Source organism: Gambusia affinis, linkage group LG19 (assembly GCF_019740435.1).
Source record: "Gambusia affinis linkage group LG19, SWU_Gaff_1.0, whole genome shotgun sequence".
Lineage (NCBI taxonomy): Eukaryota > Metazoa > Chordata > Actinopteri > Cyprinodontiformes > Poeciliidae > Gambusia > Gambusia affinis.
In genome coordinates, this window is record NC_057886.1 from 2412890 (window position 1) to 2437469 (window position 24580).

At 38.9% G+C, this 24580-nt stretch overlaps 1 protein-coding gene across 2 annotated transcripts; it reads right to left on the reverse strand.

Annotated features, from left to right (window-relative positions):
• Positions 1-12198: 12198 nt before the first annotated feature.
• Positions 12199-22832, reverse strand: LOC122821346 (homeobox protein Dlx3b-like). 2 transcript variants are annotated; one of them, XM_044099171.1, is made up of 3 exons: positions 22126-22832; positions 15885-16069; positions 12199-14817 (listed from the first exon to the last, which is right to left on the reverse strand). In XM_044099171.1, the coding sequence occupies exons 1-3, from the start codon at positions 22484-22486 to the stop codon at positions 14362-14364; spliced, it is 1002 nt and encodes a 333-aa protein (XP_043955106.1). In that variant the 5' UTR covers positions 22487-22832; the 3' UTR covers positions 12199-14361. The 2 variants fall into 2 exon arrangements, with proteins under 2 accessions (XP_043955106.1, XP_043955105.1); XM_044099170.1 differs by having other exon boundaries at positions 22123-22832.
• Between the last annotated feature and the right edge of the window lie 1748 nt (positions 22833-24580).

Here is a 24580-nt window from a genome sequence, read left to right on the forward strand (position 1 = left end):
GTAAAGTAGCCGAAATTTGTGATCTGCTCCAGTTTAACTTATTATTAACTTATTTCAAACAGTGGACACAAATCCTCTTTTACACATAGAAGCATTTGATGCAGATATTAAAAACATTTGGTTCCTCAGTGTTAGTTAGCTCTGTTGGTTCTCCGGTGGCCTGAGGCACTTTTGTCTGAAGCCATAAATCAGGAGACGGAGGTCACGTCTCTGCACCCAGGCAAACATCTGGAAACGCAAAAAGACTCGTCAGACACCACCAATGATTTTTTTTTCTTTTTTTTCTTTTTTTTAAATGACCGCCTCAATTAAAGGTAATTTAGGATACAGCTTGTTAAATAAAGCTTTCGCTCTGACGGCCTAATTATCTGTAATTGTTAGTGGAGTTAGTGGAATATCTTCCCTCCTTGGGAAGAAGCCCTGGAAGCTCCTGCATCCATCTGGATTACTGAAGGGTAATCCTTTCACTGCTTACCGCTCTGCTCAATTATTACTGCAGAGACAAATAGGTTATCAGGGTTTTTTTTTTTGTCATTCTAATTTTTGTAATATTTTGTAGAGGAAAAAAAAAAACATGTAACTATTCGGATATTTTTATTTTTTTATTTTTTACATATTTAAGTGAGTGTAGAATAATGCAGCAGTGGCTAAACCGACCAACGGTGCTGTGAGCAATTTAACGTCATATGAATAAAAGTTACTCCTTTGCTCATATTTACAAATTGAAGTTGCTTTTTATCTTAAATGTAAAATTTGTATATCTTGTTCTGTTTTGAGCTACATTCTGAATTTGTTCTTTCAGTAACTGTCCTTTTTTTCACTGCATACTAAATTAGTTAACGATTATTTTTGACCGTCGTATTTTCTCTGACTAATCGTTTCAACCTTAGTTTTTAGTCCTTTCCCAGGACAACCAAAAACAACACAGAAAATGAATGCAGGATTATGATTGATAAAACCAACGACCTTTGACACTGATCACATCTGTACGAACCCTAGATGGACGTGTAATGAGTTATTCAAGGTACCTTGCTGATAGAAAGCCTTCACAGCAGCTGTGGATCCAAACATCCAGTGGAGTTCCTCAGGGCTCCACTTTGGGTCCAGATGTATTCCTGAGTTTCAGCTGAATATCTTGATTAAAATCTTCTCCAGTTGTCTTAGTTATCTTATCTTAGTTATGTGAACATGTTAACTCACTCACTTTAATCACTTCTTGTCTTCAATGAAGATCAGAGATTTCCACAGTGATGTGTTGAAGGGTGAGTTTCCCCCCTGAAGATATATATCACAAACTTTTACTTTTTATTTAAAAATTTTCTTGTTTTTTCATTTTTCGATTTTCTCTAAAGTATTGTTTAAAAAAAAAAAAATAGGGCACACCGACTGAAATACGATAAATCACCCTTTAGTTTGAAGGAAACGGTTTCTGTTGCAGTTTTGCAAAACACACTTTATCCTAGCACAAAAACATTTAAGCATAAAACTGGAGTTTTTACAAAATGGCCATGTTTCCATTGAGCAAAATTTCATAATTCCAACTTGTGCGGGTGAATTGATCAGTGGAGCGCAGGTATTGGATTTGGAAGGGCCAAAAATCCCTTTCCTAACTTCAACACCATCAAGACATTCTGAGGAGATCTCAGTAAATTGAGAGTTTTTCTTCTGGGTTGAGGTTCAGCTGAGGTCTGAGGGTTGAGGTTCTTGATTGGTTCGAGCAAGACAACCCACTAATGTACTCGAGGCCTTTTGCTGAAAAGAACAAGGAAGTCTGTCATCTGACAAAACCAACCTCCTCACCAGGGCGAGGTTAGCGACTGCTGGCTGCTTGTTCAGATTCCTCTAACAGTTGTGCTCCACATGCACAAGTGATAAATACACCGTTGTCTTCCTTGATGGATTTTTAATGTTTGCTTCCTGTTGGATCTCCTTCCTCAGAGCGACATCCAACACCTGATCAGGAAACAATAACAACGTCTTCATAAGGCCGACGCGATCATAAAATCGGATCCAGCGCTCGTCATACAGGGAGTATGAAGTTACGACTGATCGTTTTCTTCTAAGGTACTTTGAGCCCAGCAAAAGTGAAATATGCAAATATCTTTAAAAATTTATTAGGAAAAGACGTCACGTGTTCAAATCCCAGTTGGTTCAGCAAACAGCAGAAAGTCACTTTTCTCCGGTGCCGATAACTAATAACAGAAAAAAATAAATGCAAAAACATTTTAGTGTCCTCAGAGAGCATAAACAAAAAACATGAATTATTTCAAAACTGGAAAGATTTTATTTAGTTATTTTGTTTATGAACAAGAAAATAGATAATTATTCTGCCACATTAATCCCTTTTGATATTTCTGTGGAAGACAGAGATCTTCTATCTGAGACAGATCTATCTCCAGACTGTTCTTCAGAAACAGAATCAACTGAATGCCACAATTCATAATAAACTAAAACTAGCAATAAATCAATCAGTCGAGTTTGTTTCATTACACATTTCAGCAACAAGGCAGTTCAAAGTGCTTTACATCATAAAAACACAAAAATACAACAGAACACACAGTCAACAATTGAAACATTGCATTTCACCAAGTGCAAAATCTAAAACACTGCTCACTAGCAGAGTTCCTCAAGGCTCCCTTATGGGAGCTGTTTGTTTTTACTACACATATACTGTGTTTTTATTATTATTATTTTTTTAATCACACTTATTTTTATTATTCAGCTTATTAGGCTACCACGCAAAAGTCACTGAAGTATTGCAATCTGCCATCTTAAAAAGACGATTTCATTTATCCTGGGGAAAAGGTTGCTGTAACTTCCAGACAATAAGTCACTTTGTTAACATGCTTTGAACACCGCGGCCTAAACGGCAAGTTTCAAAAGGCTGGACTGCTGCATGATGACAGGACAGCACAAATTACATAAGGAATTACAATCTAGACGAAAATGAAAATATGAATTGGCTCCATTGACCAATTTGATATTCTCGAAAATAAAACTAACTGAAAGGAAACGTGGCAATTAAAAAAAAAATAAAATAAAAACAAAGTAAAACTCATTTTGCCGCGAGGATGAGGTGTGTGTTTTTTTTTTTGTCGTCAGGCTCATTGAAATTGTCTTATTTCACAAAACCATCGCATCACACGAGTCACGTGATAAACAACCAGACGATGACACCAAGAAGGCAACAGGAAGTCGTCGGAGGATGATGATCAACGACTCATTGTGAGAACAAACATATTTTACACTCGTTGTGATGTTCATTGGGTTTCGTATTTAAGGGAGTCGCCACAATTGCCAAATGTCTAATTTTGCACAAATTTGTGATGGAAACGCAGCCAGTGAGAGAGTGAGGGAGAACAGCAGTGGGAAGAACGGTCAAGGGCAAAGAACTGCACTGCAAAAACATTCAGTCTTACCAATTAGTTTTTGACTAGTTGCAAATATCTTCATACACATGAATTAAGACAAAATTCATGTCTTCATTTTATTTGAGCACTTTATTTGAAGGGGTGTACATGAGACTGACATAACATCTGTGAACATGAAGGAGTTTTTATGAATGTTTATGACTGTTGCCATGAAGTGTCAGTCGGTAAATAACGACACGTTTCAAGTAAATATACGTTAAAAATGCATTTAAAGTGTATTAAAAGTATCAACTTAGCATTAGTTGGCAAATAACTGCATTTTAATGAAAAGTTGCAATTAAACTGACATTAAAAGTTCATTAATAGAGTCAACTTTGCATTAAATGTGTCATTACTTACCAAATGATAGTTCATGAAAACAGTCATAAACATTCATGAAGACTCCTTCATGTTCATGACAGTTTTATGTCAGCCTTATGCAAATACCTTCAAATAAAGAGCTACCATTAAAAGTATGTTTTCAGCAAGCTATAGGAGTTTGTCTTAAGTAAATATTTCCTCAATATTGATGAAAAAGTATTAGCTCCATTGGCAGATTAATTCACTTATAACATGGGCAAAAGGTCTTGTTATAAATGAAATAATCTGCCAACAGAACAAGTACTTTTTAATCAATATTAAGGAATTATTTACTTAAAATAAGCCTCTGTATCTTACTAAAAAGTTACTTTTAAGTTAGTTTTGTCTTATTTCACGTTTTGTCTGATATTTGCGATAGAAACCAGACAAAACTACTTGGTAGTATTTTGTGTTTTTGCAGTGGCTCCTGAAGGCCTCAAAAACAGCAGGCAGCCACCAGGCGCCGCCCCGGTGTCTGCCGGGGCCCACATGCTGGGGCCCACATGCCGGGGCCTGCACAGAGCAGGAGCAGCAGACCCCAGGCCAAACAGAAGCATAGAGACGCAGGGCACCCACCCACCACCTCCTACAACATATAGTTTACATAAAATTGAAGTGTGATTTTGTCCAAAATACTGATTTTCTTCATGCGCTCTGGACCAACATGTTCATCTTAACCTCACATGTTCATGTGTGTTCAGAACATCCCCCTACATTTAAATTCAACAGGGAACAGAAATTTCCCTGCCGATTGCTCGTTCCAGCAGCGCTCTGTCGAGCTTGTTATAGCGTGAGCAACAGTAGTAAATATGAAGAAATGTATCTTCAGTGATAAATCCCTTAATGCCTTTATTAAGTTCCTCTTCCTCTCAAGCCAACAGTTGGCTGTTGCTTCTCCAGTGAGGAACTGCAACATAAACTGGCTAACACAACGCTAATAAAGAAAGAATCATGTTAGTGGCTCATCGCTTCAGTTTTACTTATGTTTTTTGTTTGTTTTTTTTTATTAAGGATCAAAGCACTTTTCTAAAAACGGAATAAAGAAAGAGGGGCCAGACAGCGGAATGTTTAAAGCTCTTTCGTTCCACCACCAGGAGCTGCTTCCTGTTGCTTCAGGGAGAGTTCACGCCAGAGTTTTATGGAAAACTTGGAGTCCTAATGAACTGATGAAACCCTGACAGAGGCTCGGTAACCATGGCAACCATGTAACGTCCACCTAAAGGGGCAGAAGCAGCAAAAAAAAAAACAAGACAGAGGAAAAATAAATCAAATCCTCACCTTCATTTTGTGGCAAAAGCGATTTTGGCAGAAAAAATAAATAAATACATCAACACTTTTTTTTCCCAACAGATCAATGAGGCAAGTCTTGGCGAAAAAAAAAAAATTAAAAAATACTTACATACGGTTTTGATGGAGATATCTTCAACCATATAATATTTAGTGCTTAAAGAACTCCCGTCCCTCTGAATGTTTTACATTCTCTCATCTTTCAGCCACAACTTTCCAAGTATTTTAATAAAATTTAATTAATTACTGCTGTTCACTGACACTCCAATCCAGTCAGACTCAGTTTGAACTATTAGATGTGAGTTTTCAGACAATGCAAAGCTGGTAGAAACAAACCCTACAAGACTTTCACAGCTGTAACTGTAATAAAATGTGGTTCTTCAACGTATTGACTCGGGGGGGGGTGAACACAAATAGACAAAAACAAAATATAAAACAAGCAGCATGCAGGCCAAGTTTCCCTGAACTACATTCGATTTTTAAAATATTTAAATCTGTAGTAACTACAAATAACACAATAACACAATATGTGCTTCATCATTTCATCATTTCTTCATACACTTTAGTGCAGGAAGGGAAAACTAATTTTTAAAAATGCCAAATTTTAATTTGAGTCACCATTTTAACCAATAAATTGAATAATGAATTGAATGAGGAACTACGAAATATATTAAAAAGAATATTTATTTTTGAAATACATGTAGATTTCCAATTTTATTCAGACTATCACACATATCACTGTTGGATGACAATAGCAGGAAGGCAATGGGATAATGGAAGAGAAGAGAGTGATGACGTAGATGAATCATGTCTTTAAATGGTAACTGTTCAATCGTTTTCTGCTAGTTCCAGAAGGTCGTGTGTGTGTGTGGGGCCCATCTGGTGTTATCCTGCCCCAGGCCCAGGCAGAGCTGTCAGCTGACCTGGAGGAAACAGCAAAATCTAGAATGGAGCGAATCTGCGCTCACATAACATTAAGTACAAAACAAATTATTTCTCATTTATTAATCAGGTTTACACATTCATCCAAAAGGAACAGTACAACATTAACTTTAACTTACCTGATTAAGCAAAATGCTCATTTCCATCCGTACAAACACACAAAAAAACCCTCCAGATGAAGCAGTATCAGTTTTGGAAAAGCTAAAAAAGAAAAAGAAACAGATTATGTTTACAAGAGACAAAATAATTCTGGACCAAAAAAAGAAAATAATCACCCCCAAAATTTCTGAAATTGTACACTTTGTATTCTAATAATAATAATAACATCTAGACTCTTCTTATATTTTCAACGTTAAAAGATCTTTGTTTTTAATATTTGTTGTTCAGTTCAATAAAATATTACATGTTTTGTTTAGTATTGAGCAGATAAAAATAAAAAGAGGCCAAACACTTTCATTTTTACATCTTTAGTTAGCAAAGTTGATCTTTGTGACGCCTCATGACAAAATTAAATTTTTAACAACTAGTTTAAATTTAAATTAAGCTTGAATTTTCATTCTTTATTTGTTGATTGTTTGTGTGTATTTCTTGTTTGTTTGTTTTACTTTTTTAAGTTCTTCTCACATCCCGATAATGAAACCAATTTATTTGCAGGTCCTTATCTCAGGTCTTTCTTTTATTTAATATTTTTACTTAAATCTTGTTAGGTGGCACATCGTGCCCTGGAGTCTCTCTTGTCTCTTTTCCTTCATGGCTGAACAGATGCAGATCATGCAGGGAATGGAAACCCAAGTCAGCTCTCGGTTTTTTTGTGACACTTCCAGAGGTTTTCTTCCATCTGCCGAGTTTTCCTGTCAGCTCTGCTTGCGGAGGCTGATGTCATCACCTTGTCTGTCCATCTTCGGCTCACTCGTCGTGAATCCGAGATGATTTTCATCATCATCCGGAGGAAGGAAAACACATTTGATTCACATCGTATGAGAGTAAACGTGAAAGCGCCTGAACTTCACACTCCACCTGGTGTATTTGTTTTTTTTGGCTATGAGAATATAATCTACCGATGAAAAGTGTTAGCTGACGAGTAGAAACTCACAATGTCTTGTCTTCTCTGTGAAGTATCAGTCACAGGTTGCTACAAGTCCTTGTTTGCCCTCCCTGTCTGCCTTCCTGTGATGTTCAGATGCATTCCTCTGTGACACCTGGAAGCTGAGGGGATCAGCACAGGAAGCCCAGAGCCTCAGCACACATTGCTGCAGGTTCCCCAGTCAGAGGCTCCAGTAAACCATGATTACATAATGATGTGCACAGGGCTCTGCGTTGTCTTAGAAACTTTTCACCAACTGCGTTTCCATTACAACTGTGCTCAAAACTTTGTCAATATTCCACTAATACTCCCCAAAAACGTACAATTGCGCAAATGCAGTGTGTCCTTCGCATAAGAAACGCAATTTGAAAATGTGAATAAGTTTGTTCACATATTAAGTCATTTAAAAGCAGGAATCCAGCTGTTCATCACATGACTCATGATGTGAAAATGGTGTTGCCATTGCAGTTTTGTGAAATACGCTAATTTCGTCTGAAAAGCAACTTCATCCTGGCTCAGTGACGCGTTACTGACGCAACGGCATTGGTGTCAACAGATGCTACCAACAACGCTGTGGTCCTCTAAGAAATGACTCTTCTTGTGAGATTATCTACAGATGTTCTCCATTCTCTCCACAGTAACAACTTTGCTGAAATAAAGTTTTTTAATAGCTAAGACTGGTGCCCGTTCACCATGTTTAAAAATCAACAAATTTACTCTTACCCATGATAGACAGATGCAAAAAAGCCAGCTGGTGTGCATTAGCACACCAGCTGGCTGTTAGAAGTACTTGTTAGAAGTACTTCAACCACCTTTAGTCACAAGCACTGAAGATGTCTGTCGCTCGACTCAAATCTTTATGTTGGAAAAACCCCTGAAAGAAAAAACAAAACACCATGTAGGATGTATGAGATGAAATAGTTTTGTCATGACAACGTTTAAGATCAACCTTAAGACCAATTCTAAAAATGGATTCAAAACATTTTGAGATCTTGTCTTTTGAGACCTTTTAAGGACACGTGGAAACCCTGTAAGTAAAACATACAATATCAGTAAATATGAGTTATTGGCCAAAGCAGGAATGTTGGATATCAATATTGACCCAAATTTGAATATTGATAAATCCCAAGTTGAAGTGGACTTTATTTAGGGATCTCAAAGAAAAGTTTTGTTTTACGTCTGGTGACAAGAGAAGAAAATAAATCGAACTATTAATTTCATGGGAACTATTTAATTATAACAAGTCATGGCCAGGAGATATTAAGTGGAGTCACCAGACGGGTTCCGTTGTTTCCTCTTTCTTTCTTCTTTTTATGCAGAAATGATTTATAATGACTTCTTCCAGTCATCAACTACTTCATGTTGTCCATCACGTAAATTTAAACAAAATTTGAAAAAAGGGACCGATATTTATTATCTAGCTCCATTTGTTAGTCAGGCTAATGACGAATATTTGCACTTTCACAATTTCACTCTGAAAACAAGAAAGAGAAGAAAAAGAATCAGGACTAAGAAGCTGCATAGAAATATTTCAGATAGTCTGTCTGCATGTTACCTCGTCACACCCTCTTCCTGTCAAGTGTTTGCAAGTTTCTCTAGACAGAAGCTCCTCTCCTCTCCAACTGGATCCCACATGAAAGCGCTCGGCTCCCATCTCTGTCGGTGTCGACGGTGTGTTATTAGCATCTCCTGACTCCGGCGTGTCTGCAGCATCGTCACCTCCCACAGCCTGCTTTACACGAACGCTGCATGTGAATGTAAAATATATAGCTGGGTGCAACCTGCCTCTGTTGTCTGACTCACTCCAACAGGTTTACCGGGAAAGCACCGTCAGCACAACACTGCGGTGTGTGTGCACGTGTGTGTGAACCTGGTTTTTATATCCTTGTGGGGACCTATTTCTGTCTGCACTGTTGGATTGTGGGGACCGTTGCTTTGTGTGGGGACATTTCTTGGCCCCCATGAGAGGAAAAGCTGTTTTTGGGTTAGAGGTTAGGTATATGAAGGTTAGGGTTGCGAAAAGACTGTAGAAAATGAGTAGAAGTCAATGTAAATGAATGTGTCCGCGTGCGCGCGCGTGTGTGTGTGCTGCATCCAGAAATAAATACAGAAGTACAGGAAGAACATGACTTTTTTTTTTATTAAATAAAAAATTATCAGAAAAAAAAATACTTAAAAGAATTTAGAATTTTATTTCTTTATATCTACAACTTAAATAAACTTGAGCACAGATCAGAATTTTTTCAGAAATCTCCTAGAGCCAGGTTCCAGCTTTTATTTCCTTTTTTAGTCGCCTGGGCCTATTTTCACTGTTATGAATAAATGGGGTGTTTTAGTGATAAAATACATCGTAATAAGTGACTGATTTCGGATTGTTAATCAAAGTTAAGTAAGAAAAAAAAAAATCATTGTGATGTCACCCTGGTAACTGTTATGTCTCAGTTCAGAAGTCGAAAATTGGAAATTAACATACTAATATTTCACCAGATGGTTTTAAAGTTCTGCAAAAATATTCCTGAGTCGCTTGTCTTGTTTTTCCTTCCAGTCGTTTTGCATGTCGTAACCAGCTCTGTTCATCTGCTGCTCACACTAACGCCACGCAAACGTTCTACCAGAGCTGCAACATCGTAAACGCCTCACATGCGTGTCTTGGTATTCAGTATTGCATTCGTGAAAACCTCTGAAGTTCTTCTACTGTGAAATGAGTTGATGAGGGACCAGGACCGACAGCAGGACGTCCGCTCTCATGCAGAAGCTCCTCAGGATGTGACTCAGGTTCTGTTTGCTCTGCATCACATCCAGACGCTTCAACATTCAGCTGGAGTTGTGGCGCTTTCGTGTCGAATCGCTAGAGTTGGGCAGTAACTAATTACATTTACTTGAGTAACTTTCTTTTGACTATGGAGTAATTTTATTATGAAGTATCTCTACTCCTTCTTCAGTAAAGTTTCTGGATTCTCTTCCCACTGAATGAAAGACAAACATGTTTTAACCAAAGAAATCCACCAAAGACACACATCTGCTGTTTTTGTTAAAGTTTCAGAAGTTTTATATTGAAAGAAACTAAAGGGAAAAGTTTCCTTTTGCCTTTTCTTTTTACTTATATGAACTATTGTCAGTTTGGTTCTTGAAATACCAAAATTTCCACTTAATTTTATTAAGTGATCTGATTATGTATCTGTAAGTTATGTAACTTTTAAGTATTAAATTATTGCTAATTTGATTAGATACTTGAGTGGACATTTTACCAAATACTTATTTTCACCCTTACCTGAGGGATTTCTTGGACGACTACTTTTTTTTTCTTTTTACTTGAGTAAAAATATATTGAAGTAGTTCTTCTTTTACTTGAGTACAGTTTTTGCGTACTTCTCCCAGCTCTGCTGCTGTCCTAAAATAACTCTGCTCTATAAATGTCATGACTCATGTTGATGCTTTCCTGTAAATTTTCAAACATTACTGCTTTAGGCTGAAAATGATTTATATCTGGGCAGAGAAGCAAAGCAATAAATAAAAAAAAACGACATTTGTAAATATGCTCAATTTTATTGCTGTTCTGAGAGAAGTGACTGATAGACCCAGCTTTCATAATAAAGGAAAAACTAGGATTTTAACAATGTTCTAGGGAAACTCTTGCCTTAATAAGAATTGTCTTTATTATTTTTACAAATAGCATAAAGTTTTCACACAAAAAAGAGTGATTAGTTTAAGCCTGTCCAAGTGCCAAAAACAGACTAAAATATCTTTCTGTGTTATTCATAAATGAAATGGTGGCTTTGTGAACCTAAAATTGTGTCTCGGAAATTTTCTATTTAGGTTGAAAAAAACCTGACCTGGATTTTTATTTTATCTGTCCAAGAGGTTTTTAAACAATTGATGAATCATTGCTGACCAACTTTAAAGAAGATTCTAGAAAATTCTGAAATTTCATTTGGCCAATATCCAATAGTGGATAAGTATGGGACATATAATACTGAGAACTGAAAAACGTTGGCCTTTCCAGACTTTACTCTTTGTCCCATTATATAAATTCCAAAATATTTTAATATATTAAAATTATCTGGGCAGATTCGTGATTGACTGCCTCTAATCCTCTAGACCGTCATAATTCAGGTTAAAACTTTAGATTGATCAGTTATTAGTGAGCAACATGATCCTTATACTGAAAAATCCCAAAGTGAAATGTCCTTAAACAAAATTGCTAATGTGGACTTTATGAAAAATATAATTAATGCATGCTCAAAGGTTATTTAAAATTTCATCTACAAAATGATTTAGATTTTTTTTTTATTGAAATATGGCACTTCGACAACCGGTTTAGCAGCAAGGGAGATCTGAAATCAGAGCTCGTGCCAGAAAACTACAAATTATACTCCACACAAAAGAAACATCGACGTCGAATAATATAAAATAATATAAAAAAATAATATAATGTAAAAGTCGTCTTCTTTATGTGGGAGATGAAAGACGACGACGACGACTAGCACAAAGACTCTGAAACCAAACAGAAGAAGACTAAAAAATGTAAGAAAACACTGGAGAAGACGTGGCAACAGTCAAGGGGAGATGCTAACGGCTAACGCAGCACCATGAAAAGGAATCATCCACTTGCTTTAGGATTAGTGCTTTAGTTTTTGCTCACTTTAAATATAAAAATGTGAATTTGGTTGTTTGTTTTTTTTCAGTGTAAAGTTGATCAGCAGTAGATATTTTTCACTAGATATTTTTTTTCTCTGACTTCTACTGTTTCTAAAGCTTTAAGCTTCTCTATTTATTTATTTTTCACCGTTCAGTTGTCATTGCATTGTCTATTTTCCATTTAATCTGCGTTCACTGGTGGTTGTCATTGCCAGGAACCACCAGAAGTTTCACTTTGACATCTGAAATGTGTTGTTAATTGGTGAGATTAAAGAAAGCTGAAACAAGTTGCATCTGACAGAAAATTAGAATTGTCAAAAGTGGAATAAGCACAAAACAGGTTACATTTTTACTAGCTCCATTACATGACTCCTATATTCAAGAATTTTTCCCTCAGTTGGAATTACTATGAAATGTGTTGTCAAAAAAACAAAAAATAGTAAATATATGTAAACTTTAATTCTGGGCTTAAAGGAAATGAATCAATGTGCAAATGTGTTCCTTGTTTAATTTATTCACATAATATTTACATGAAATGCTTTACAGTATGTTTGGTACAGGCTAAAAGACTGGCTAGCGTAGCATCTTTGGGACAAATTACTGTTAAATGTGACCACAGAAAGCAGTTGTCTTCATGTTCCCTTTTTTGTCTAGAAATTCAGTCAAGGTGACTTAATTAAAGACAAGTTGTTCTTAAGTCTGTTTAAATAATAAAGACTCAAACATATTTATTCTCCTCATGCTAACAGGAGCGTCTCCACAGCTCCAGGCGGGTCCATATTACATGCAAAGAGTTTGCCTCATCCTTCAGGAGAACTCTTCTCCTGTTTGTGAATAATTTTCTCCAGCCAATTCGTGTTTTTCTCTGAAGGGGGAAGTCTGGGCGATTGTTGGAAAACTTTCCAGCCCCTTTTGTTTGAACATCAAACCGCTTGTGTTAAGATGTGCTCTCGGTGAGAGAAGTGAATGGAGAGGCAGAGAAAGAGAGATGGTGACACGAGGAGCACCAGGCGAGGCGTCAGGTGAGAGATTTTAAAGTTCCCCTGAAGGGCAGCACGACAGATAAGGACAAATTCCAAATATCATGACGGCTTCGAGAAGAAATTAAATTTGACTCAGAAAAGGACATTTCTGACAGGCAGAATGAATGACTCATATTCTGTTATAATGAGCCTTTGATTAACAATTCGTCCCTTAGAAACACAGTTTTGGTGTTATCACTTAGTCCCTGCCGTTTGGCCGTCACCACCAGCAGGACTTGTCCTCAACTGAGTTGGAGGACATATTTAGCTTTATACCCAAAATCATTGTTAGAAAAGATATTAACAGGGCCGGCCAAAGTCTGCCCATCGATTGGAACCCAGAGTTCTGATGCTAAAAATGAGCTTCAATGCTAAAGTAAGCTGCTGTTGTGGATGTTCACCAATACAAATAGACTGGGTTGATCAGTGCTGTTCAATGTTCAAGCACAAAACAACAGAGGAACCATGAGTACAGAAACCCCTCCCCAACCTGTTGCTGGTGGGGGTTTTTTTGTTGTTGTTGTTTCACTGTCCACCTCTTATTCTACTTTGTAGCAAATACAAGTAATTGAGTAATTAGTTGGTTTTCCATTAACAATTTTTAATGCCACTTTTTGAAGTATCACTCTAGAAACGGTGGATGGAAACAGCAAACTCAAAATAACTTCCTCGCGTTTTTTCAGGCAAAAAGAGTTAATTCACTCAGAGGGAGATGGAGACACGTTTGCAGAATAGGTTCCAGCGTAACAAACTCTGCCAGTCCAAACCTCCAGCGCAGACGGGAGGACTCTCTCCCTGTTTTTCTGAGCTGTCCGGTCCATGCTGGTCTGCAGCCATACGTAGCATCGACGCCTGACGACGTCACACTTTGATTCGCACCAAACCAGTAAATGGAAACACTTGTTTCTTCCTTCTTCATCTTTGTTTTAAAGGTTTGCTCGAAACTTGCTTGACATTTAGAAACCGAGCTACCGTCTCAGTTGGAAGCTGAGACTCTTTTCCCTAAACACACAAGGTTTCAACATTGTGACAGTACTTACATTTGATTGCAGTGTTTCTATACAGGAGGATATATATGAGAAATAAATAAGGAAATCTTAGTTTGAGTCAGTTGAACACAAAGACGAGTCCATCAATCTGTACTGAGTTCTTTTTTTTTTTTCAAACCGATAGAAAAAAAAAGGTTTACCTTGATAGTCTTTATGTTTGGTAAAGTCCAGCAGTGAGTTTCAGTAGCACGTTGTTTCAGTAGGGAACAGACAGAGGACGAATCCAGAACATAATTTGTTGGAATGACCAAATAATTAAAAGTTTTTTTACGTTAAATACGGAGAAATTTCAAATAGAAAAAAAAAAGAACTAATTCACAAAATATTATCAGACTAAGCAGTGCAAAAACACTTCAATCCACGTGATCTCCCCAAAAAATATCAGTCCGACTTGGGAGAAATGGAGGAAAGATTCATATATTTGTAGTTTCTACCAGTCATTGCTTGAGTCTGTTCTCTGTCAGGTTATTTGGGGTTACAGCAATGCTGAAATTCCTCTCAAGAGGAGAAAAACACACAAAAGGTCTGGTTTTTCAGCACCAATGCTGCTGAGCGTCCAGACTGGTGGCTCAGTAGATGGCTCGCATGCTCTGTGCATCTGATGGCGCTGTTGGCGGCGTGTGGTGTATCTGGCCTGACTGCGCCAGGCCTAAGTGCTCCCCCTGCTGCTGGTACCAGTTGTGCTGCGTAAAGTCCTCCATGTACGCAGGAGAGGAGCTGATCGGGGGCTGATACGGACCCCTGCTGGCGGGATCCAGTATTGCGCTGTTCTTGAGGCCGCCGCCGTTTGTGTCATTGATGCTGCTTATGCCGCTGATGCTGCCGTTTGTGTTGCTGCTGTTGTTGTTGTTGTTGCTGCTGTTGCCAGAGGCGTTGTCCCACACGGCCGGGGACGGGGGAGAGTTGCAGGCCATGGAGTCGCTGGCGTCTGGGCTATGTTCACAGGGCATGTCGCCGAGCGGAAACTCGCCGTTCTTGTAGAGCTTCTTGAATTTGGAGCGTCGATTCTGGAACCAGATCTTAACCTGAGACAGAAAATATTTCAAAACACATCAGAAGGATATTTCCAATACACTTCACTCTAGTCTAGTCTATAGGAAAACTCAAAGTAAGTTGTGTTTAGTGCCTTTTTTAATTCATATTTATAAGGGATGCTATTAAAGTTTGGGCCGATAACGATAACCGATATTACTACTTCTGTTATAGCCAATAACCAATATGTATCAGCATTATACACACATGACATGAATTAAATATATTTTCCTATCCTCTGACACTGTGAAAAACGACCAAACCGTTAGTGTTGCACGCAGCTCTACATTACGACGTTACCAGGTGACCTTTGACCCCATCCAATCACTGAACAGATGCTTAGACAGTTCAGATAAATGTGTGGATGTGCCAAAACTATCTCCAGTTGAACATAAACAAAACTGAAGTTATTATTTCTGGACCTAAAGAAGAGCAATCTAGAGTTATAGATCTAGAGTTATAGATCTAGATTCAATGCACAGCTTCAGTTATTACAACTAAAAACCAGCCATCAGGCCTGAAACCTGGGAGTAGTGATGGACTCTGACCTTAACTTTCAGAGCCACATAAAGACAGTTACAAAGTCGGCCTTCTATCACCTGAAGAACATTTCCAGGATTAAAGGACTAATGTCTCAGCCAGATCTAGAGAAACTCATCCATGATTATTGTCACATTGATTATTGTAACGGAGTCTTCACAGGTCTGTCCAACAAATCAATCAAACAGCTGCTGCTGATCCAGAATGCTGCTGCTCGCATTCTGACTAAAACCAGGAAGATAGAGCACATAACACCAGTTTTAAAGTCCCTCCACTGGCTCCCTGTGAAATATGATTTTTATATATATTTGTATTAAAAATATACATGCTATTTTTATTTTTTTTAAACTGTCACCATGTTGTGACAGGACATCATGAGACAAATAATCTGTGAAAAGATCAAACTCCTTCACTTCTTCCCAGGCAGTTTCAGTTTGGTCGTTGCATCGTTTTCCCCGGAAGCCTCTTTTGTTTCCACACAGAACTGAATAGAACACGGCGGCTGACTCGCAGCGTTTACCTGCGTTTGGGTGAGGCCCAGTTGAGCAGCCAGTTCGGCCCGCTCCGGCAGGGCCAGGTACTGGGCCGACTGGAATCTCCTCTGCAGCACGGCCAGCTGGTAGCTGGAGTAGATGGTCCGTGGTTTGCGGACCTTCTTGGGTTTCCCGTTGACCATCCGGACTTCCAGGTCCGGTTCCTCTTTCACTGCACCGGTGAGGGGGAGAAGGAGAAAGACAAAAAAAATACATATAAACCATAGTCCTACGTCTCCTGCTTTGTCACACAACGTTTTCATAAGAGCGCTCAGGAGCAAAGACTCCGAGTTGAGAAGTTGCGGCACAGAAATAGCCACGGCTTCTGTAGCACAGAACTTTCAAAGAAATTCCTCCCGCACTGTGAACTTATAATTTGGTCTCAGAGTTTCCCACAACTGGGGGAAGGAGACAGAGATTTATAGGTACTTTTGCAGCAGCCCGAAGGCCTGCCTGAGTAGAACACTCCCAATTTGTTCTGGTATTCCAGCAGCAAATGTTCCATGAAAAACAAATTCTTCAGTAAATTCCTGCCGATTTAAAACGATCAATCTGCTTGATCGGGAAGAATCTCTTCACCGGGAGACGACAGCATCAAGTCCCTGCTCAAAGTCAGCATTTCAATATGCTGATGGAAGCTGATCTCAATCCCTAATATGTCAGGTTAATGACATTTATAAGATTATAATTATATTCTCATGAATTGAAGTTTACACAAGAGACAGTAAAAGACAAGTCAAGCCTGTGCCACACTCTTAGAACAGAGGCTTTTTTTTTACTCATCGTCACTTCCTGTTCCCTCACACGTGACACCATGAGACGGTTTCTGATTTCAAACTGAATGTTGAAACTTTCCAAAACACCGCTGCTACGGTTTAGAGTCGGAGAAAAGATGATCTGAGGGATAATTTGGGCCGTTTCTAGGTACTTTTGGTCCTGACTTGTAGACGTTCGTGGTGCGGGAACTGCAGCAGCAACAGTCATCACTCTCCCTGAGGTAACGCTGTTTAAAAACACTGCTGACAAGCTACCTGAGCAGACGGCCTGACTAATAAAGCTGCTTCCTCTGGGTGATCAGAGCAATCAAACATGATAACATCTGGTGCCATTGAATCTTGAAAACTATATTCCTGAGTCTGCCCATCAGAACTAAAATAATAGCAAATAAATAACACCTTTACACCTGTATTATTACTCACATTGCAATATTTTAGAAATGCTTGCTTTTTTCCACTTTCTAATAAAAGCAGCTAGGTGAAATGATGCGTCTTTGTTTTTCTTGTGAAAAATGTTCTGAAGGCTCAGGAGGGAAAGAAACATTGGCACACAACTGAAAAATAGAAATATATAAATATTAAGAGTAACTATTGAGAAAAGTGTCCCGCATGTATGAAGAATACTACACTTCAGAGTAAGGGTGGGCAGTTATCGTATCGGGTATCATTTATCGGAAAAAATTTCTAATCATAAGAAGGATTTTGATTTATCGTTGTCTTAGTAAATCACAATCATTAATGTTAACTAAAAATGTTAGCAACAATGCTAGTTTCACAATAATCTCCACTGTTCATTCCAATAATTATCTTAACTCTAACATATTATTAAATCTGGGTTCTGTTGCGCAGCTATAAATCACGCTGCGTTCTGAAGCGTATTCCAAATGGGAATATTTTTCCAGAACAGTATTTATGGTTGTGGCTCTGTGCCACGCATTCACAGTCATAATGTTACCTGAAAAAAAGGAGTATTATATAGTTTTTAATCATAATCTTAATTGTTACAACAAAAATGTAGCGATAAAATTCAAAGTCCATATCGCCCACCCCTGCTGCAGACTTTCCAGAAATCCTTAAAGTGGCAGTAGAGTAATAAATCGCTGAGATTACTGGAAGTAATCCTGTGAGCTAAAATCAGAGCAAATCTCAGCTTTAGATTCATTTCAGGAACATTTTTTGAAAGGCGGGTTTTAGCTTTTCTCTAAAGTCAAAATTAGTGGTTTGCTAAATTGTATTTCACGTATTAGAAGCTTTGGAATGTTTGTAGATCCAGTTGAGTTTATAGTCTTATTAAACTCAAATGTGATCTATAAAAGTCGCTTAAAAGAGAAATAAAAAAAACGGAAAAAAAACGAAAAACCACCGGTGTGAAAGATGAGACCTTCAGGAAAACCTGAACGTCAAACCAGTCCGAACGCTTTGAAGCAAGAGATCCTGACAGAGGTTTGGCTTTTATGACTGCAACGTTTTGTATGACACAATACCTCAGAATGCTCAGCAATATTCTGCAACATTATTTTTCTTTTTTTTACGACATGCTGTCAAGTCAAAATGAAGTTTAAAATGTTGGACCTCGAGCTAACGTTGGATTTCCATGTGCATAAACATACACGGCATGAGACACAGAAGGGCTTTCTCGTTGGCATCGTTGCTTGTTTATTTATTTGTTTGGGCGGGACGCCCGAGCCTCGCGTGATAAGGAACTCTTCGACGGTGGATGACTCAAAGGCCAAGGCTGGCTGACATGCCATGACACCTGATGTGCCGTGGCAGTGGGCCAAAGTCCCCCAGGGCCAGTTCCAGGAGTCAACTCCCAACTGGAATGCCAAAAACACAACACCAGTTCATCTAGTTTGTTTTCCTTTCTCCTGTGAGCCGAGGTGCCCAGTAAACCTTGAGGAAGAGACAAAAAAAAAAACAACAGCTTTTGGAGGGAAAGTTGAGTTTATGCTCTGCGGAGCAGCTCAGAGGAACACTTGGATTTTTGTACAATGCTACAGCTTAAGTCGTTGAGTCTGTCTTTGGTTGACATGAACTAGTTTTGTGGCATCCTCTGCCTCAACCCTCAGGCTACAAACTAAATGATATAAAATGGTGTAATTAATATAATACATCACCTAACAGTCTTAGCCTTGGCCTGTCATCTTCTCTCCAATTATTGGATCTCTCAGCATCAACAATGAACTACAAGCAACTACTAACCCTCAATTAGCTAACAAGCAGACGACGCAGCTCTAATTTGGCTTATTTAGATGTTGTACATGTGGATGGAGTGGACAATGAGAGGGACGGTGGGCTGTCAATCAAACTTTTCCATGTTGGATAACGTTCACCTCAACAGACAAGACAGCTCACTTTGGTATGTGAGATGAGAGTTTAACCGCACCTTTGAGAAAAACAAAGAAGTTTTTATGATGTAGAGGTTTCATAAATCACAGCAACCAAAACAAAAATACAGTTTGTGTCTGACTCAACCAGATATTACAGATTAATGCTTGTTTTAGTTTTAATCTCTGGATTTCGTTGCTTAATCCAGATATTTTTATCCAGAAATGCAGAGACAAAAGCAAAAGTAAAAGAAAATTCATTTTTGTGCTACTGAACGACACAATCAGACTCACGTGAGAACGGTTTACGATCCCAAAGCAACGTGCATGCTGAATTAAAAACAAATAACACTGTTTACAGATCACTAATGGACGGATCTAAAAGTTGTTCAGCAACGCAACAAAATTCTAACCAGAAGAAAGAAAGATATCAGGACTAATAGCAGTTGACTGCAACTTCTGAAGAGAAGTCTGGTGCGTAGTCAGAGCCATGAGTGGTGGGACTGGGATGTGATGCACTTCATCATTTTATAATTATAGTTTTCAACCGTTGTTTACATGTGGATGTCGTCGTCTGGCTACCGGTGCAGAATTATGATGCATGTGTCTCATCAGTAGCTGCATTTCCATTACAAATCTATATAAAAAAAAAAACCTTTGTATTCCGCTAATGTTAAAAAACACAATTTTGCAATTGCAGCAATTTCATCTAGTCAGAAACATGATTAAAATCACACATGAATGAGTTTGTTCATGAGATAAATAACTACGAAACATGCTGCGCTGTCATCCTCCTACTACTTCCTGTCGTCGTCTTCTTCGTAGTTTCTGCCAGTGGCAGCATCTGGCTGTTGATCATCTGGCTTATGTGATGTGAAAAATGCATGTGATGTTCCCATTGCAGTTTTGTGACATAAACCAGTTTTGATACGTCCGAAAACCTTTTCATCCCAGAGCCAAAAGTTCTTAGAAAAGAAAAAAATTTATTAAATTACAAAATTGGCATTTCCAATAAGCACATTTATTTTTGAAATGTCAAACTGTGAATATGGGGGCAAAATACAAAAAATAAGATTCTGGTCGTATTTCCCTGCTGTGTGAATGTCCATGTTTAACATGGCCTTAACGCCACGACGGAACTGAAAACACTTAGGAAACAAGATGACTTTCATTAAATAGAATAACTCTCAGACTTTGTTTTTAAAAGATCTCTGTTCGGTGTAGAAGATCAAACTCCATGACAAACTGGGAAATAGCCCTTCAGGAGGGCTTAGTAAGCAGACGACAACTTTGATGCTAACAGTTAGCCAGAAGTTGTTTTGTTGCAACACTTAGAAATCCCTTGTATCTTTTCAGTCAGTCACTCATTATTTCTCCAAAGCGCTGCCAAATGACCAGTTTGAAAGAGGTGAAGGCGTTCTTTTCTGTTTTTTTTTTTTTTAATTGTACTTTTAGATAATCTGATGAGCAGTTTGTGAGCAGACTCTAAATAATGCGTAGCAATCCAACAGCTTCTTCCTTTCTTGTTTCAGTTGAAATGCGTCACCGCGGTGATATTATAAACCTACTTCAGCACAAAAACCCGAAAACTTAACAGATCTCCATGGGAAATAATTTCCTTTGATAACTACTGCTGTGACATTTTAATTAGGCAGAGTCTCCAACAGCATGTTGATTATTATTATGCATTTTATTGTTAATGCGTTACATTTAAACACAGGAGATCCCTGGATTATATGTTTAGACCCAGTCAGAGCAGAAAGTTTCCTTTGTCCTAATTCACAGCACAAAGGAATGAAAACTTCTGCATATGACTGGAACACATTTTCAGAAGTCAACATTATGGAGTTTTAGGAATGCTCCCTAAAAGTCAGATTTCATGCTGAAGAGTTCGACCGTCTCCTCACATCCTCAAGTTCAAAATCCAAAATGGCTGCTGCACTTATAAAACGCTTAGTTATGTTTCTGATAGTTATCCACATCCACTTCTCTTAGCAAATATGTTGCTGCAAACTGTAAATCCACGATGTGATAAACAAACTGTCTCACTGCTATTAGCAGCCTGATCACTGGAAATAGCAAATCTCACTGGTTTTCCAATTGTTTTAGTTCCGCATCTAAAATACTTGCAGTGGCCCGATTTATGTGTAAAGGTCTAGATTGGTTAGAGATTCTTTATGTGACTGAGATTGATGATTTTTTTTTAACTATTATTTTATTTGGAAAAACAGAAAAAAGCACAGTTTGAGTTTAGTTTTTTTGGTATAAAAACCACTTTCAGAATAAGACAAGCATGAAAACAACAACACAGACTCATTACACCTGGACTGAAACATTTCAGACTGACTACGGAATATTTAAAACACTTTTTATGACCTATATGTTAAAACAAAAAACCTCTGTGGATTCTTCGTTTTCCTCTGGATTTTGCTAAACTCTTGTTTCAGGTCGTTCTCGTCAAACCCAATAATCCTGCCTTGTGAAAACTGTACTGCTACCTCACAACATGTTATCTCATAAAACCTCACTGATTTAAACCGGAGATAAATTCAACCTAAAAATTAAGATTTTATTTTATTTTTTTTAAGAGAGGGTTATAATGTTTCCTGAAGACCTCAAGGCCAACAGAGCAGCAGATCACAAACCACTTCCGTTTAGAGACAAAAAGAGTTAACTTTGCTTCAGTAATAAATATCTACAACAAAATAACTCCTGACTCTGCGCACTTTGGAGCTTCTATGAAAAAAAAACTAAGCGTAATCTGTAATAGACACTCAGGAGAAAATACATGACTTACTGAAAAGTTCAATTTAACTATTTTTTTTGTTTGTTTTTCAAAATTATACACTAACTTATTTACATTTTTTTAAATTAACTTGATTTTTGCATTGTTAATGTAATATGTAAAATAAGTTTTGTTTTGTTTTTTTCTTACTTAAGAATTTAACAAGTTAAATGACAGTCCCCGTCAACAATCTTTAAAGAAATTAATCAAAAATATTCCGTTTGAAACAACTTGGAAGAATGGATTTGATTTAGTCGCGTCTAGAGCTGATTGGGGAAACATTATGTGAAACTCGCTGAAGCACATTTAGTTGAATGAAGCAGAAGTTTAGTCTCACCACCTTCTTGCAGCGCCGTCTGCACCTCCCTACCGAAGGCTCCGTGATCTCTGTACGCCGCATGCGGGTACGGGTATTCCGCCTTGCCCACCGAGTACGCGCCGCTGGGCGCCATGCCGTTCAGGTTGTAGTGGTGGTGGTGGTGGTAGGTGTACGGGTTCATGTGCGGAGCTCCGTACGGCTGCTGCGCCGCGTAAAAGTCCTGCGAGTCGTGCAGCGCGCTCTGCCCGCCGTAGAAGCCCGCGTCGGCGGAGGAGGACTCCGGCAGGGTCGGGGGGGAGTCCTTGGCGGAGATGGAGCTCCCCGTCACGCCGGGCAGAGACGGTTTCTTCTCCTCAAAGACAGGTGACGATTGACCGTTCATTTTAAAAGCGATCTTGTCGGCCGCTTTTGGATTTGGCCCCGTTCGCTCTAAACTCCTGCTGCCCTCAGTCAGTGTGGAGCTGGCGTTCCCAAACTCCCTTGACGCAGCAGCCAGCCAGGCTGTCCACCGTGGCGGGCGGCGCCCAACCCAGCAAGAGCTCCTAATTACAGGGCGCGCCGAGCTGAGCCAAGCCAGGCAGGACAGAGAGGAGTGGATGTCTGCTTCTCATTGGCTCCCGAGCCTGTGCCCTAAAGCCAAGACCGTGTTCACTGTCGCCTGTCTGGCTCCCTTCTCCTCCCCGCAGAAACGCACATAAGCCTCTTCATGAGCCGGGAGCCGCGCGCGCATGAAGCGTTGGCAAGACTTGCAGAGACTTTTCGGACCGGTTTGAAACACACGGCGTCATGCAAAATCACCGAGACTCGAACCTTTCTGCATTTGATACTCAGCATCTTTTAATGCATAAAAAAAAAAAGACTTGAGTGTTTTTTGTTTTCTTCAATTGCAGCCCTATAAATGAAACCTCCAGAAGTGCCGTCTGCGTGAGGACTGGTTAACAAACAGCAGGCTGGACCGGGAGAAAGTTGAGAGCAGGATCAGATCATGAAGCTTTGAACATTTCACAGAGTTCTGTTCAAATCCATCATCTGAAACTGGAGACAGAAACCACCGAGACCAAGTCAGTATTATATAAAAACCATTGTTTTGAGCTTTACATCATGCTCTAAAGTTATTTGTCAAAAACGTACCTGTAGGGTTGCCTTGAAATTTTAATGCATGGTTGAGAAATCCCTTAATCTCCCATGGCAACCAAAACGCCTGGGCGGATCTAGCTCCGCCTTTGAGGGCAAAGCTCCTCTTCAGAGCTGCAAGTTTGCAAGCTGTGGAGTTTCTGCCTCTCAGACAACGACGCCCCCAAGGCGTTTTCACTCGGCTCCTTCAGACTAGCCAGCAGCAATTAGCACTTAGTGGAACTGTACATCTGCTCAGCTCATTACAGCAGCTACTTCTCAAAAATGTTGCTGAAGGGTTAATAGCCATGTTGTTTGAAAGAGCAGGACTTTTTGAAGAGACGGAGGGCCAATTTCAAGTCAAATTTCTATTAACATTATTTGTGGAAAGACTTGAAACTTGAAATTAAACATTTTCCATCCAATCTAACAAAATGTAAAGTATTTGGGGAAAAAATATATATAAAAGCTTTGTGTCTATGTGCAAATGTGGTGGAAACATCCCTGAAAATAATTGCAGCAGCTACTGCAGGGAACGACTCAGTGGGGGGTGAGGACAATTGCAAGTATGTTCAGATTTTTATTTGGAAAAAGATTTTCCTGCCACCTAGCCATTCTGCTCTTCCTTTGTGTTCATCTCTCGCCTTCATCCAAATAAAACAAACTGAAGTTTGTGACAGTAACTCGCCAAAGTTACTGCTGCTTTCGCAAGTTACTCGGTGTGAATACTTTTGCGATTAAAATCGTGCCTTGCAGAACATAAGTGAGGCAGGTGAAGGTTTTTTACATGCATGGTGACGTTCTGATGAGTGTTTGCACTCCGGCCTGAAGGTGCTGCCTCTCATTCACCTCCAGCACCGCATGCTTCCGATAGCTACTTGGTTAATCGAGACTCTTTGTTGGGCTTTTCTTCTTTATGAGTGGATTCATGGAGCCTGAGGGAAGTCAACAGTTCATCCCAGAGGATCTGCTGTATGTTGTCCCAATGGGCCAAAATAGGAACACAAAACCTTAATAGGACTTTGAGAAATTATCCAAAACATAAACTGGAAGTGAGAGGAAACCTTTCCTGAGCGCTGAGGGTTCCTCTGCGCTCTGGAACAGTGTGGAACCGCAGGATTTTCCAGGTCTGGATAAAGTGTTAAAGGAAAAAGAAAGACTGGAAAACTAATAACTACAGACTTTATCCCCATCATGTTCTGTTCTTAAACAAACAAAAAAACAAGTTAAAGTCTGTGGGAATTACAACCAAGGATTTTCCACTGCAAGTATCCAATCCAATGTAATTCCCATCTTGCTTCATGTCCTATCCAAAGTACTGGGTGACTAAGTACTTAGCAGGTTCTATATTTAAAATCTGAAG

Excerpts from the sequence above, each read along its gene's own strand:
- LOC122821346 (XM_044099170.1), bottom strand. The coding sequence starts at position 22,486 with ATGAACGGTCAATCGTCACCTGTCTTTGAGGAGAAGAAACCGTCTCTG. Across the intron at positions 16,070-22,122 it reads GACGGCGCTGCAAGAAGGTG|TGAAAGAGGAACCGGACCTG; the intron begins GTGAGACTAAAC and ends TCACCGGTGCAG. Across the intron at positions 14,818-15,884 it reads TGGGCCTCACCCAAACGCAG|GTTAAGATCTGGTTCCAGAA; the intron begins GTAAACGCTGCG and ends TTTCTGTCTCAG.